This window comes from Oncorhynchus masou, chromosome 17 (assembly GCF_036934945.1).
Source record: "Oncorhynchus masou masou isolate Uvic2021 chromosome 17, UVic_Omas_1.1, whole genome shotgun sequence".
Lineage (NCBI taxonomy): Eukaryota > Metazoa > Chordata > Actinopteri > Salmoniformes > Salmonidae > Oncorhynchus > Oncorhynchus masou.
This window is the reverse complement of record NC_088228.1, coordinates 14768198-14782750: the sequence shown is the minus strand read 5'-3', so window position 1 is coordinate 14782750 and position 14553 is coordinate 14768198. Positions and strand designations below refer to the sequence as shown.

General features: G+C 41.4%; 2 protein-coding genes across 9 annotated transcripts in view; one reads left to right on the top strand and one right to left on the bottom strand.

The window, feature by feature from the left end:
* Positions 1 to 5071: 5071 nt before the first annotated feature.
* Positions 5072 to 12082, top strand: LOC135558569 (olfactomedin-like protein 2B). Of its 2 annotated transcripts, none has more exons than XM_064992459.1 (8): positions 5072 to 5534; positions 6572 to 6835; positions 7098 to 7205; positions 7661 to 7831; positions 8317 to 8512; positions 8758 to 9237; positions 9427 to 9603; positions 9774 to 12082. In XM_064992459.1, the coding sequence occupies exons 1-8, from the start codon at positions 5364 to 5366 to the stop codon at positions 10370 to 10372; spliced, it is 2166 nt and encodes a 721-aa protein (XP_064848531.1). In that variant the 5' UTR covers positions 5072 to 5363; the 3' UTR covers positions 10373 to 12082. The 2 variants fall into 2 exon arrangements, with proteins under 2 accessions (XP_064848531.1, XP_064848530.1); XM_064992458.1 differs by having other exon boundaries at positions 8755 to 9237.
* A 16-nt stretch (positions 12083 to 12098) lies between these two features.
* The window catches only part of LOC135558570 (cyclic AMP-dependent transcription factor ATF-6 alpha-like), a 50015-nt gene continuing 47560 nt past the window's right edge, over positions 12099 to 14553 (bottom strand). For all 7 annotated transcript variants that reach the window (XM_064992460.1, XM_064992462.1, XM_064992464.1 and 4 more), the window contains one exon: positions 12099 to 13269. In XM_064992460.1, coding sequence (XP_064848532.1) covers positions 13100 to 13269 — 170 coding nt within the window. In that variant the 3' untranslated portion in view covers positions 12099 to 13099. The remainder of the gene's footprint in view (positions 13270 to 14553) is intronic.

Genomic DNA, 14553 nt, shown 5'->3' with positions numbered 1-14553 from the left:
GATGCTTTTTAATGGCTTTACAACCTGCAGGCCTGGAGGAAAAGGAGGGTTGGTAAAGCCGGCTTTGCTATACATTGTAGACTTGCAGAACCTTGTACTCTAAAACCTACGTTTGGCTCTTTCAATAGTGACTGCCTGCAGGGGTAGAGGAGTAGTTCTCTTCTCCTGTGTGTGTGTGTGTGTGTGTGTGTGTGTGTGTGTGTGTGTGTGTGTGTGTGTGTGTGTGTGTGTGTGTGTGTGTACGTGCGTGCGTGTGTGTGTGTGCGTGCGTGCGTGCGTGCGGGAGTCAGTGAGTGAGTGAGCTTTTACAGGGTGTAAGAGAAGCAATTATTTATAGTATTAAAAGGGGAAAGACAAGACCTATGGTATTATGATGTAACAAGACCTATGGTATTATGATGTAACAAGACCTATGGTATTATGATGTAACAAGACCTATGGTATTATGATGTAACAAGACCTATGGTATTATGATGTAACAAGAACTATGGTATTATGATGTAACAGAAGGGGAGGTGGGGTAATTTCACTAAAATCTCATGTCCTGCTTATGCATAACATTGACTGACTTTCCTTGAGAGCATAACCTCTTTGTCCTGGTCTTCAAGAAAGGAATATCTCACAAATCCTTTAAACACAGACACAATGGTCTTGGCTGTGAGTGAACAATGCATAGGCTTTACTGTACAAAACCAACATTTCTAATATGAGCCCCAATCTATCAAAAGTGATTAGAGTTCCACAGCTAAGGCAAAAATATCCAGCCAGGTTGTTCAAGATTGATGTTGAAATTGGACGTCTATCCGTGTCCTGACAACCTCGGGTAATGCCTTCCAAACCAGCCACTAGGGGCAACAGTGAGCGATATTGCTATCAAGTGGGCATGAGTTTTGCTAGGGCATTGTGGATGTGGATGTGGATGTGGGTGGTGGTGGATCAGAAGGTTGTGTGTTCAATCCCAGTCGTAAACACTGGTTTTCATTGGAGAAATATGGAATGATACAGAGCAGGAGCAACTTCAAAATGTGACGTTTGGAGAACGTGGATGAACGTCTAATTCTGCAGTAAGACTGTGAAAGCTTGTTGAAATATCCTTCCTCCCATGCTGCTAGAAAGTAAGTTGGAATAAATACGCCGGCGTAAAGTTGATTTAGTTTCATACTGTTAACATTATTTTATTGATTTACACAATCCCAAGCTTGCAATTCATTCTCTCAGTGCTGGAAGGATGTTGCTTTTGTCTTCCCCGGGAAACAAGGTTACAGACTCCAACAACTGTTCCACTTAAAGCCGAAAATCTATGAAACCTGTATATTCTATTAAATACGCTTATGGAAGTCAAATCCAGCCCCAACAACTGGAAATAAAGCCTGTAGCTGTTTCACTTGGTTTTCTGGCCAAATGTCTCCATGTTTCCATCAATGTGTATAAGCTGTTCCATATGGAGCGATGTAAAAGGAGGGAGTAAACGAAGGCCAAAGCCCAGGGGGAGGTGTATGTTTTGTAGTAGTTCTTGTTACTACAAAACATTTCCTGCTCCCCAACAGAAGATCTTACATAGAGGCCAATGAATGTAATATTTATGGAGGACTTTGATGGGGTCTCTTTAATGAACAGATTGCAGGAGATTTCCCAGTCCGGTAACCTGCTGAATATATTTCCTGTGGTCGGTTGCACCAACCCATCTGAACTCCAACCAGACAATAGTATGTCACCTTGGATAATGCAATCTTGTTCTTGTGTTACTGTGAATATAAAGGTTTGACTGAAGAGGCATGTTCAGACGTTTCACCCAAAATAACGTTGCTGTCAGAGTCCCTCTTTTAGGAATTCACTATCTTTGTGGTTCACTGAACACATCATATGGAATACTTAAAAATGAATCTTTCACCTTCAAAGTTCTTTGGGGAGGAAAGGAAACTGTATCAAATGGAAAACAGTCCTAAACCAACCAAGTGTTTGACCATGCTGACCATAACATAAATTTTTTATTATTTCTAAAAGGAAAATAAGTAAATCAGTGAGACCTTATACCCAACAAACAACTCTGACCTCCAACGCTGACTAATACACAATTACATTTTCTACTTTTCTTCAACCCCAACGACAAAATAAAATATTATCACTGAGATTAGTAGCTGCACTCCCTGACATGTTGTAATACTATTGCAGGTATTTTTTAAACAAAAAGGATCTGTGATATCACTCACACATTGTACCCATTAAAGAGGACCTCTAGCGGCTGTGGCATAGTTGTAGGTTTCTGTCAAAGCAACAACTTCAACCTCCCGAGCTACCACATACTGCTACTGCTGGAGGGCTCTGTACCTACACAATAGACTGTTGTCCTAACAGCTTTGAATGAGGGATGCCAAGCTAAACGGATCTGCACCTCTTACCCTTACATAAACACTGGCATATACAGTGGGGCAAAAAGTATTTAGTCAGCCACCAATTGTGCAAGTTTTCCCACTTAAAAAGATGAGAGAGGCCTGCAATTTTCGTCATAGGTACACTTCAATGATGACAGACAAAATGAAAAAATAAAATCCAGAAAATCACATTGTAGGATTTTTTATGAATTTATTAGCAAATTATGGTGGAAAATAAGTATTTGGTCAATAACAAAAGTTTATCTATATACCTATATATATATATATACCCTTTGTTGGCAATTACAGAGGTCAAACGTTTTCTGTAAGTCTTCACAAGGTTTTCACACACTGTTTCTGGTATTTTGGCCCATTCCTCCATGCAGATCTCCTCTAGAGCAGTGATGTTTTGGGGCTGTTGCTAGGCAACACGGACTTTCAACTCCATCCAAAGATTTTCTATGGGGTTGAGATCTGGAGACTGGCTAGGCCACTCCAGGACCTCGAAATGCTTCTTACAAAGCCACTCCTTCGTTGCCCGGGCGGTGTGTTTGGGATCATTGTCATGCTGAAAGACCCAGCCACGTTTCATCTTCAATGCCCTTGCTGATGGAAGGAGGTTTTCACTCAAAATCTCACTATACATGGCCCCATTCAGTCTTTCCTTTACACGGATCAGTCGTCCTGGTCCCTTTGCAGAAAAACAGCCCCAAAGCATGATGTTTCCACCCCCATGCTTCACAGTAGGTATGGTGTTCTTTGGATGCAACTCAGTATTCTTTGTCCTCCAAACATGACGAGTTGAGTTTTTACCAAAAAGTTATATTTTGGTTTCATCTGACCATACCATATATTCTCCCAATCTTCTTCTGGATCATCCAAATGCTCTCTAGCAAACTTCAGACGGGCCTGGACATGTACTGGCTTAAACAGGGGGACACGTCTGGCACTGCAGGATTTGAGTCCCTGGCGGCGTAGTGTGTTACTGATGGTAGGCTTTGTTACTTTGGTCCCAGCTCTCTGCAGGTCATTCACTAGGTCCCCACGTGTGGTTCTGGGATTTTAGCTCACCGTTCTTGTGATCATTTTGACCCCACGGTGTGAGATCTTGCGTGGAGCCCCAGATCGAGGGAGATTATCCGTGGTCTTGTATGTCTTCCATTTCCTAATAATTGCTCCTACAGTTGATTTCTTCAAACCAAGCTGCTTACCTATTGCAGATTCAGTCTTCCCAGCCTGGTGCAGGTCTACAATTTTATTTCTGGTGTCCTATGACAGCTCTTTGGTCTTGGCCATAGTGGAGTTTGGAGTGTGACTGTTTGAGGTTGTGGACAGGTGTCTTTTATACTGATAACAAGTTCAAACAGGTGCCATTAATACAGGTAACGAGTGGAGGACACAGGAGCCTCTTAAAGAAGAAGTTACAGGTCTGTGAGAGCCAGAAATCTTGCTTGTTTGTATGTAACCAAATACTTATTTTCCACCATAATTTGCAATTAAATTAATTAAAAATCCTACAATATGATTTTCTGGAATTTTTTTTCTCATTTTGTCTGTCATAGTTGAAGTGTACCTATGATGCAAATTACAGGCCTCTCTCATCTTTTTAAGTGGGAGAACTTGCACGATTGGTGGCTGACTAAATATTTTTTTTTGCCCCACTGTACATATTCCACAGCTCAGGGAATTATTAATCAAGTATTACTCAACTAGGAGAACTATCCTTCAGAGGGTGAGGAGGTTATTGTCACTGGTTTGAGTGACTTGTGTTAATAAGAGCACAGGCTGTTGAAACTTTCTATTCTCTCTTTAAGAGAACCTTTCAGAACTACCTACCAAACACAGAATAAAGTGTCTAAGTTGGAGCAAAGGTGAGATTAAATTACTTGAAAATACATGTATGACTGTTTCTGGCCCCCAGACGTTATATTTGGGAAACAAGTTCATTAGCCCCAAACAAGATAATCAAAAGTAAGTTGTAAGTAAAACATACAATATTGGCATTTGTGTTCATACTTTAGGCATTTGTGTTCATACTTTAGGCATTTGAGTACAATATTCTGCATTGGAAAAGTTCACTTATAGTCCACCTACTGATCTAAGGAACAATTGCAAGACCTGTGGCCTGTGTATCAAGACCAGTATACCAGTAAATAACTGCTGAACAGTTATGACAGGATCCACTCTGTGAGGGAAATGCACATTATTATGAAATACACTATGTATCATGGCTGTTCACTCTAAATAATATATAACGGATAATATTCATGTATCTTGATTCCCACGTTGCTGAAATGGTGGGAGAATTAATGTCCATCACATAAACAGACGATGACAGAAATAATCCCCTAGATGGCGCTATCGGGTAAATCTGGGGCTCACGTTTTCTCATTATTTCAACCACAAATAGCCTATTCTAAAATTGTGTCAGATTTATGAGCTTCATTCTGCAGTCCATCAAATAATATCACCTATAATAATACCCTAGTAGTCAGGAATTCTATAGCAAACATTTACCAATGGCCAGAAGAGGCATTTATACAACTATACAGTTAAGAAGTAAGAACATTAATGACCAAATATTATGTTTGAAAACTATTGTTTAATCTCTTGTAACATTCTGTGAGACAGACTGCACCCTGTATCCAATAATGATAAAGTCCGTCCCACCTATCCATAACCAGCCATTAGAACGTTCACTTGCCTGTCTGTTCATTCACCTCCAACCATCAACAGGGGTCATACCTATCACTTACAGCGAGGGCAACACAATCATTTTCAGGACTCTAAATACATCTCGGATTAACTTCCATTGCGAGATCACATTTTTTGGTATTTTATCATGGACATCTTATTATAACATTTGAATATTCCTTATTACAACATTTGAATATTTTAAACGACTTTATTATTTTTTTTATTCGCTGCAGAGAGTTTCAAATACATCATTTTTTGATTAGCAATTTATCAATTGTGCACCTGGTTTAGGAGATGGTGTCTAGGTTGCAGATATTGCTCTTGTTTTGGTTTGCGGTCGCTCTCACTTGGGCACAAGTTGCATTCAGCGACGTAATGGATAATGGAATAAAAGAGGAACTAGAACAGACCGACGGACCACTGCTAGATGATGAGATGGACAACCAGGAGAACGTTTTAACTCAGGTATTTACGACCTTCCTCGGTATTTGTAACAGGATTGATTAGATAGCCTAATTTTACGCACAGCCCATACCTATCTAAAGGCAAGTGCGACAGTTAATGAGAATAACTCAGAGGAAGAATAATGTAATTTCCCCAAGCATTTTAATTTCGTTTAGTTTAGGATATTAATAATTGACACTTCATGGTCTATGAATCTTGTCCTTGGAAAAGTTTACCTATTACATTGAGCACTTATCATGCGTACTTACGCATGCACGCCGAGCGTTGTCATTTTAGTATTATAGTTACTTTAGTTTTAAAATGTTCTCCTAAATGTGAAATATGTTCGTAAGACAAAAATATTTTTCATACCCATATAAAGAGTTAAAAAGCAGTATTTTTTTGCTACATTTTCTACATTAGTCGATTTCAATGTGCAATGTGCATAAAATATTTGGTATCAGAGAGATGAGATGGTAGTTTTTCCTATGTAGTGATAAATGTATACATGCTCATTAATATTCTATGTTGATCCATCCTATAAGTAACTGCACCCGAGGAGGCTGGTGGGAGGAGCTATATGAGGACGGGCTCATTGTCGTGGCTGGATTGGGACTGGAACAAAGAGAATTTATCAAACCAACATGTTTGACTCAGTTCCATTTATTCCATTCCATGGAAAATGGGATACCTCGTCTGACTAGGTAACTTAATGCCTCGAACTGAAATGTGTCTTCAGCTTTAACCTCTGAATCAGAGAGGTGCAGGGGCTTCCTTAATCAACATCCACAGCGCCCAGGAAACAGTGGGTTAACTGCCTTGCTCAGAGGCAGAACGACAGATTTTTACCTTGTCAGCTCAGGGATTCGATCCAGCAACATTTCGGTTACTGACCCAATGCTCTAACCACTAGGCTGTCCTCCTACATCTCCTTCCACCAGCCTCCACTGAACTGACCCAATGCATGTGTCAATGCCTTGTGTCTGTGACAATTGTGAAATGGTGTGCTCCTAAATTGGTGGACTACCCATGCTCTACCCATCTCTTCTCAATTATAGCTGCTGGGAGATTATGACAAAGTGAAAACGCTGTCGGAAGGCTCTGACTGTCGCTGTAAATGTGTTGTCAGACCGCTGAGCAGAAGTGCCTGCCGGCGGATAGAGGAGGGCGTCGCTAAGGCCGAAGACTTTTACACAGTGGAGACCCAATCGGGGCCCAGTTGTAAAAAGTGTGCCTGTATAGCCCCACCCTCTGCTCTGAATCCCTGCGAGGGAGAATACAGGTTCAAGAAGCTGCAGGAGGCGGGGAAAGATGACATCAAGGTAAAAACATAAGCGCCTACCTCTTAGGACAAAAAACACTACACTGGTCCATCATAAAATAACCCATAGACTTTGTAAAACAAGGAGTTAGCCAGGTCCCTTTGCAATGGAATTTTTCCTCAAACTTTATTTGATCTGAATGAAAATGTCCACATCTGTGATTGAAAACATGTGGTTGAAAACAGCGTGAGACAGGAGCACGACATGTACATGTACGTTATCTAAAATGTACTGCAATGATTCTGATCTCTTTCTCTTACAGCTCTCAACAGTAATGGAGTTACTAGAGGGAGCGTTTTACGGGATGGATCTATTAAAGTTGCACTCAGTTACAACCAAACTCCTCAACCGGGTTGACAATATAGAAAAGGTTTGTTATCTGACACTCATAGGCATTTCAGAATGGGCAGTCATAGCTTGCATAGCTTACAGCAGGGTTCCCTAACTGCTGGCCTGAGGGTGATTATATTTGGGTGGGAAGGGCATAAAAGAATGTAAAAACACCAAAAAATCAGCTCCAAGTGATTTTCATTTTGGAAATCTGTTCCAAATTATTCACACACATGATAGCGAGATATATTTGATCGTATACAAATGTAAGCAAGGTTTGAAATTATTATGTTTTAGTCAAATATTATAGCTGTTGGTGCTCCCTGTGGTCAATTTGCAGTCTACAGGTTATTTGTAATGATGTTCCAGCCCCCCGACCATCTGCTCAAGAAAAGAATCTGCCCCCGGTTGCATCTAGTCGATGAGCCCTGCCTTAGAGTCTATGGTCATGGTACTGGCTTCTCACCATTTTGCTTTGTCTCTGTGGGTGTCCAGACCTTTTCTTGTAACCACACGGAGAAGGATAAAGTGAGTATGAGGAGCCCCTCTAGTGAGGAAAAGGAGAGAGAGAAGGAGAGAGAGGAGAGAAGAGCCCAGCAGTGGATGGAAAAGAGAAAAGGTCTGACTGAGTTGCAGCCGTCCCTGCAGAAGGATGCTAGCACAGAGGTAAGACGCACACACATACACACACAAAGTCTATGCTAACCAAGGCAGTCAGTCTCTTTGGACTTGTAGTGGAAACGTTGGCAAGACATTAAGGTAGCCAGTAGCCTGGCGCTGTCTTTATTACAGTGTGGCAGGATCAAAACCAGTCTGCTTTTTGGTACAACAGTTTCCAGATGTCTCAGAAAACAATGAATTTTCTTCAGACTTCAGAATATTTGACAATAAATTACTTTCTTACTTTGAACCTCAACTGCATACATTTTCAGAAAAACAATATGTTCAAAACCATAGCATTTGTTTCTGTAGCCTAGTATTACAATTTAAAATCAGAAACAGAAAACTTTACTGCCATGCGACAAATAGCTGCTAAGAACTTATTGTAACTAAAAATCAACAGGTATAATATGTAGTACAGTTGTCTCACTAAAAGCTTTACGATAACACAATGGTAACATTTGGGCCTTTGTGATTGGATCCTCCTATAGAAGAAGTATGAGGAGCGCTACATTGGGGCCAAGGGCCAGGGGACCACCAGGCCCATGCTGAAGAGGAGCCAGCAGCAAAACAGGGAGGAGCCCCAGAGGCCCATGAAAGGCAAGGTGGGACTCAACGGCATGGTCATCAGAGGAGTGACTTTCTACAAGGCCAACACGGTGGACGATGGAGCAGCTGAGGAGCTCAGTAAGTCCATTAAAATACTGGACATATACTAGAACAACTAACATAGCAGTGGTCTATCCAGTTCAGAACATACAGCACATCTTCCCATGGATTTTAGTGCTGTCGATGGCTTCTTTTTGGGGGTCTCTATATTGGGTCTGTGCCTATAGACATGTTTTGTTCTGGGGTTTAATATGAGATTGGAGAGGCTTCTTGAGTATATTGGTGTACTGTAGATGATGCTTGTGATGCTCATTCACCAGCAGCAGACGAAGCCCTGAGCGGTGATGGTTCCATGGACATGCTCATCGATGACCAGCTCCTGAGACCCACCCAGCCCAGACCTGTAGCAGGCACCCCGACACCAACATCGCAAGACAGGAAGTGGAACCCAGACAACCAGGCCACCCGTGCCTCCAAAACAGCCCCTAGTCCCCAAGGGAATCCCACCACATCTGCCCCTAGAGCTACCGAGACACCATCAACCACTGTCTTCATCCCGACCACAACCATTCCAACCACCACTACTACAATGGTTGCGACAAGCGCAAGCACCACTCAACCAGTGGCCACTAGGAAACCTGAAACCTTGTCTGTTTTGACCACGTCTCGAACCGGTGCGGTGCGACAGGTCAACAGCACCACAGCCCCACCCAGCAAGGTGACGGGTGCACCCAAACCCAAGCATCACATCAGCTGGACAGAGGGCCCCTCAGAGGTCCCCTCGGCGATCCCAAAAGTCCCTGGTAAAAAATATCTTTGGTTGATCAGATTTTTTATTTTCCAAAGTAAAATTCAAATTTGATGCTGAAAAAGGCATGATTTGTATTATACACTACATTGATCTTTTTGGGAGGGAAATAGTGTTATTTGTTTGATCGTTAAATACCTGAGGGGAGTACAGATTACTTTTATCTCTGTATTTTTACTTACAGGCATGTGCAAAGACACTCTGGCCTCCATCTCGGACCCAGTGACCCATAACACCTACGGCCGGAAGGAAGGGGCCTGGATGAAGGACCCAAAAGGCAACGGAAATGTCATATATGTCACCAACTACTACTACGGTAACCACCTACTGGAATTCCATGACATGGACAACTTCAAACAAGGTATTTTCACAATAGAATAGTCTCAAAGCCAAGTAACTGCTTTGGTTCTAGGTGCCATGATTACGAGACAGACATGGCAATATATTCATGTAATGGTGTCATTTGATTTGTGCAATGTGTGCTGCTCAGTATTGAATACTTTATTATTTCTCTGGTCTGTTTCCTGTCAGGACACTTCACCAATTCCTACAAGCTACCGTACAACTGGATCGGCACAGGCCACGTGGTGTACAACGGAGCTTTCTATTACAACCGCGCCTTCTCCCGTGACATCATCAAGTTTGACCTGCATCTGCTCTACGTGGCGGCCTGGACGACGCTGCACGACGCAGTGTTAGAGGAGGAGGACGCCTCCTGGAGGTGGCGAGGACACTCGGATATCGACTTTGCGGTGGATGAGAGCGGCCTGTGGTTAGTGTACCCTGCTCTGGATGAGGAGGGCTTCCATCAGGAAGTAATCATCCTAAGCCGTGTGAACCCGACCGACCTCAGCCTCCAGAGTACGTTCAGAACGGGCCTGAGGAGACACTTCTACGGAAACTCCTTTGTCATTTGTGGTGTCCTGTATGCGGTGGACAACTATGAGCGCACCCACGCCAATATATCCTACGCCTTCGATACGCACACACACACCCAAATGATCCCCAGAATACCTTTCACAAACAACTACACATACACGACGCAAATCGACTACAACCCCAAGGACAAAAAGCTGTACGCATGGGACAACGGTCACCAGGTGACCTACAATGTTATATTTGCATATTAAAAAGCAGACGAGTAGTGATCCATATAATAAAGGGACGAGCACTTTTTTGTATTAAAGATCCTAAATATATACACTACCATTCAAAGGTTTAAGAACACCTACTCATTCAAGGGTTTTTCTTCATTTGTACTATTTTCTACATTGTAGAATAATAGTGAAGACATCAAAACTATGAAATAACACATATGGAATCATGTAGTAACCAAAAAAGTGTTAAACAAATCAAAATACATTTTTTTATTTGAGATTCTTCAATTAGCCACCCTTTGCCTGGATGACAGCTTTGCACACTCTATTTTAACCAGCTTCACCTGGAATGCTTTTCCAACAGTCTTAAAGGAGATTCCACATATGCTGAGCACTTGTTGGCTGCTTTTCCTAGACTTTGCAGTCCGACTCATCGTAAACCATCTAAATTTGGTTGAGGTCGGGGGATTGTGGAGGCCAGGTCATCTGATGCAGCACTCCATCACTCTCCTTCTTGGTCAAATAGCCCTTACACAGCCTGGAGGTGTGTTGGGTCATTGTCCTGTTGAAAAACAAATGATAGTCCCAGTAAGTCCAAACCAGATGGGATGGCGTATCGCTGCAGAATGCTGTGTTAGCCATGCTGGTTAAGTGTGCCTTGAATTCTAAATAAATCCCAGACAGTGTCACCAGCAAAGCATCCTCACACCATAACACCTCCTCCTCCATGCTTCACGGTGGGAAATACACATGTGGAGATCATCCGTTCACCCACACCGCGTCTCACAAAGACACAGCGGTTGGAACCAAAAATCTCTAATTTGGACTCCAGGCCAAAGGACAAATTTCCAGCGATCTAATGTCTATTCCTCGTGTTTCTTGGCCCAAGCAAGTCTCTTCTTTTATTGGTGTCCTTTAGTGGTTTCTTTGCAGCCATTCAATCATGAAGGTCTGATTCACACAGTCTACTCTGAACAGTTGATGTTGAGATGTGTCTGTGCATTTATTTGGGCTGCAATTTCAGAGGCTGGTAACTCTAATGAACTTATCCTCTGCAGGCAGAGGTAACTGGTTATTCCTTTCCTGTGGTGGTCCTCGTGAGAGCCAGTTTTATATCGCTTGATGGTTTTTGTGACTGATTGGCTCAAACACATTAAGAAGGAAAGAAATTCCACAAATTAACTTTTAACAAAGCACACCTGTTAATTGAAATGCTTTCCAGTTGACTACCTCATGAAGCTGCTTGAGAGAATGCCAAGAGTGTGCAAAGCTGTCAAAGGCAACGGGTGGCTATTTGAAGAATCTCAAATATAAAATATATTTTGATTTGTTTGGTTACTATAGGTCTTATTTCATAGTTTTGTCTTCACTATGTGAAAAAATAAAAAAAATAAAGCAAAACCCTTGAATGAGTAGGTGTTCTCAAACTTTTGAACGGTAGTGTACATTTGATGTCTTAGTGGATTGTAGATCAGTCTACAGGGCCATTGTGTTTTGCACTTTATAATCTCTGTTGCTCTGTTTGTGTTTTATTTCTCAAAATGTCTCCCATTTTGTCCCAACACATGTTATTGTATTTTTATATTTAATGGTCACCATTTAACTGCCCAAATGGCAGCAGATCATTCAGCGAAGTAAGACACGGTTATTTCTTACTGCTTGTTAGAAGTTTGAAAAGTGTATGTTGTGTATACTGTAATTTAAAATGAAGCTTTTAATAAAATAAATGCCTTCAAACATGAATGCTGACACACACTAGTCATCAGTATTAGAACATGTTACTGTCCATGGTTTTATTTCTGAAAAACTCTGAAAACCATGACAAACCATTAAGCAACTCAAACAAAACAAATTCATTTTTACACCCAAAATGTACACTTTTCTGAAAATAATGGCCACATCATACCTTACATCATGTTTGTGTGATACTGCTACTACACAAAAATAATAATCATTCAACTGAACCACACTTGCACTTGACCCCCCACCCCTTTCTAGCTCTGACTTTCCTGATAACTACTTTGAGGAAAGCATACTTACTATGTCTCTGATATGTGGTTGTCCCACCTAGCTATCTTAAGATGAATGCACAAACTGTACATTGATCTGGACAAGAACATCTACTAAATGACAAAAATGTAAATGTATTGCTTACATTGTTTGGGATTTTAGTAAGTCATTTTGTTCACTCAACATGGCTTCACAAAAAGTAAGAATCATAACTCCACGAGATATGTCTATTAACAACTTTAATATATGTGAAAAGGATCTTGTTAACGTGGCTTGGTTCCATCAATAGGGTCCAGAATCAATTACTGTTTTGTATAAAGGTATTAGGTTACATTTGGTAAAATGATGGCTTAATTAAAAGAGCGCAATGGCTGTAGGGTCAAGACGGTGAAGGAATTTTTTGAAGGGGTTACAAAGGGTTCAACATTAAGTCCCATATTTATTCTAACAAGTGACCTAGATGCCTGCATTGGCAGCCTGTCAATTTAACATAAACCAGATGCTCTAAACCAAGCAATATGGAGGCAAACAGTTGCTGGACAACTTCTTTATAAGTCTTGATAGATTTGTAACATCGGAGGTACAAGGACTTGTGAAATGTGGAAGATAAGAGGATGTGCGAAATTGATGCAGAACATTTCCAGAGAGGATACAACAGAGCTACATTTATTGTCACAGTTTATCAATATATCAAAATGTTGGCTAAATTCTAGGCTTTCAGATTGGCAGGTATTCCGGTTGAAGTGAAGTTCAGGCAGAGTCTGATAGAACACCAACCGATGCTGCAGCCTGGAAGTCAGTGGTGTTGGCACGTAGGAACTCTGGGATGCTGGAGGTTTTGATGTGGAGGATCTTGGTGTCCATGACCTCACAGTCAATCTGCATCATCACCTCAAATTTGTCATCCTTGATGACAGAGTCTGTAATGAAATACAATAAGTAACAAAAATATGGTTAAAATCTAAATGATATTCAGTCATCTTGGGTCAAGACATCCAATGAGGATCGAGGGGATCCCCTTCTAGTGTCTCTCTGTGAGGATTCAATCCCAAAGTCCGTCCTCTTAGCGCTCTAGAGCCCAAATGCAAGTCATTATTTGGTTCACTGCCTTCTCCCAGAGACCCTGTCTGGTGCCAGGTGGCTGAGGAGCCTGCAGGACGGCTGGAGGCTGAACACCAGCTCCAGGAAGAACACTGTCTGAAGCCATCAGCCTGGCTAGAAAGGCCAGGTCCATGTGGCTTAGCCAGCGGGAGGAATTTATTGGCACATGTAGGGATCAGGCTCTGGATCTAAAGGTGATTAATGCATATGGAAATTAAATTGAAAGGGTTATGCAACCGATCACATTTTGTGATCACATGGACGTTCAAAGTATGTGTGTTTCTACTGTATGTTTGATGAAAACTAATATGATAAGCCCATAGTACCTGAATACACTACTGTAGATATACTATTCAAAAATATTACCCACTAAAGATAAATTCTATTTAACACTTTTGTTACTGTTTTTTTTTTTGAGAGCTGAATCCGCCCGTATATCTGTGCAAGGAATCTGAGTTTTAGCTGCCAGGTGTACACTTGCATTGTCTCGAGATTACAGTGAAGGCTTGGAACTTGAAGGTGTTGAGTTGTTTGGCAGACACACAGCTTATTTCATAGCTAATTCCAAATGGAACACTTGTGTATTCATACAGACCATACCTTATTCCAAATGGCACAGCACTTACCTGAGCATAGCTAATTCCAAAATGGTGGAACTATTTGCGTCAGACCAACCATAAATTAAACTATGTGAACATGAGAAAATATGTTGGTCTGTCAAGACAACACAGTGAAATGGCTTATTTCAAATCATGAGATGAAAATACTCAATTACCCTCCACATACCATGCAGCCTTCAACTGAGGCCAATTGGTTATGACAGTTACCCAAAAGGCCACTTGGCATTCTTGCACCGTATGTTGTAGCCCAGAAGAGTGATTCTGAGGACAAAACTATGGTAAATCTTCTATTCAAGTAGTGAGGAATATCAAACTGATTTCTACAGATGGAAGCTATTTATGGCAAGAATATGTCTTTCTCAACAACCACACTCTGTGGCTGGGGAAAATTACAACCTACCGTTACAATCACCTGGCAATTATATGCAGCCACCACTGTGCCTCTCCAAGGATATTATCTAATGATATGTAATAAGCATAGCA

Coding starts and splice junctions, on each gene's coding strand:
- LOC135558569 (XM_064992458.1), top strand. CDS start 5,364: ATGGTGTCTAGGTTGCAGATATTGCTCTTGTTTTGGTTTGCGGTCGCT. Junction 7,206..7,660: donor GGGTTGACAATATAGAAAAG/GTTTGTTATCTG, acceptor GTGGGTGTCCAG/ACCTTTTCTTGTAACCACAC. Junction 9,604..9,773: donor CATGGACAACTTCAAACAAG/GTATTTTCACAA, acceptor GTTTCCTGTCAG/GACACTTCACCAATTCCTAC.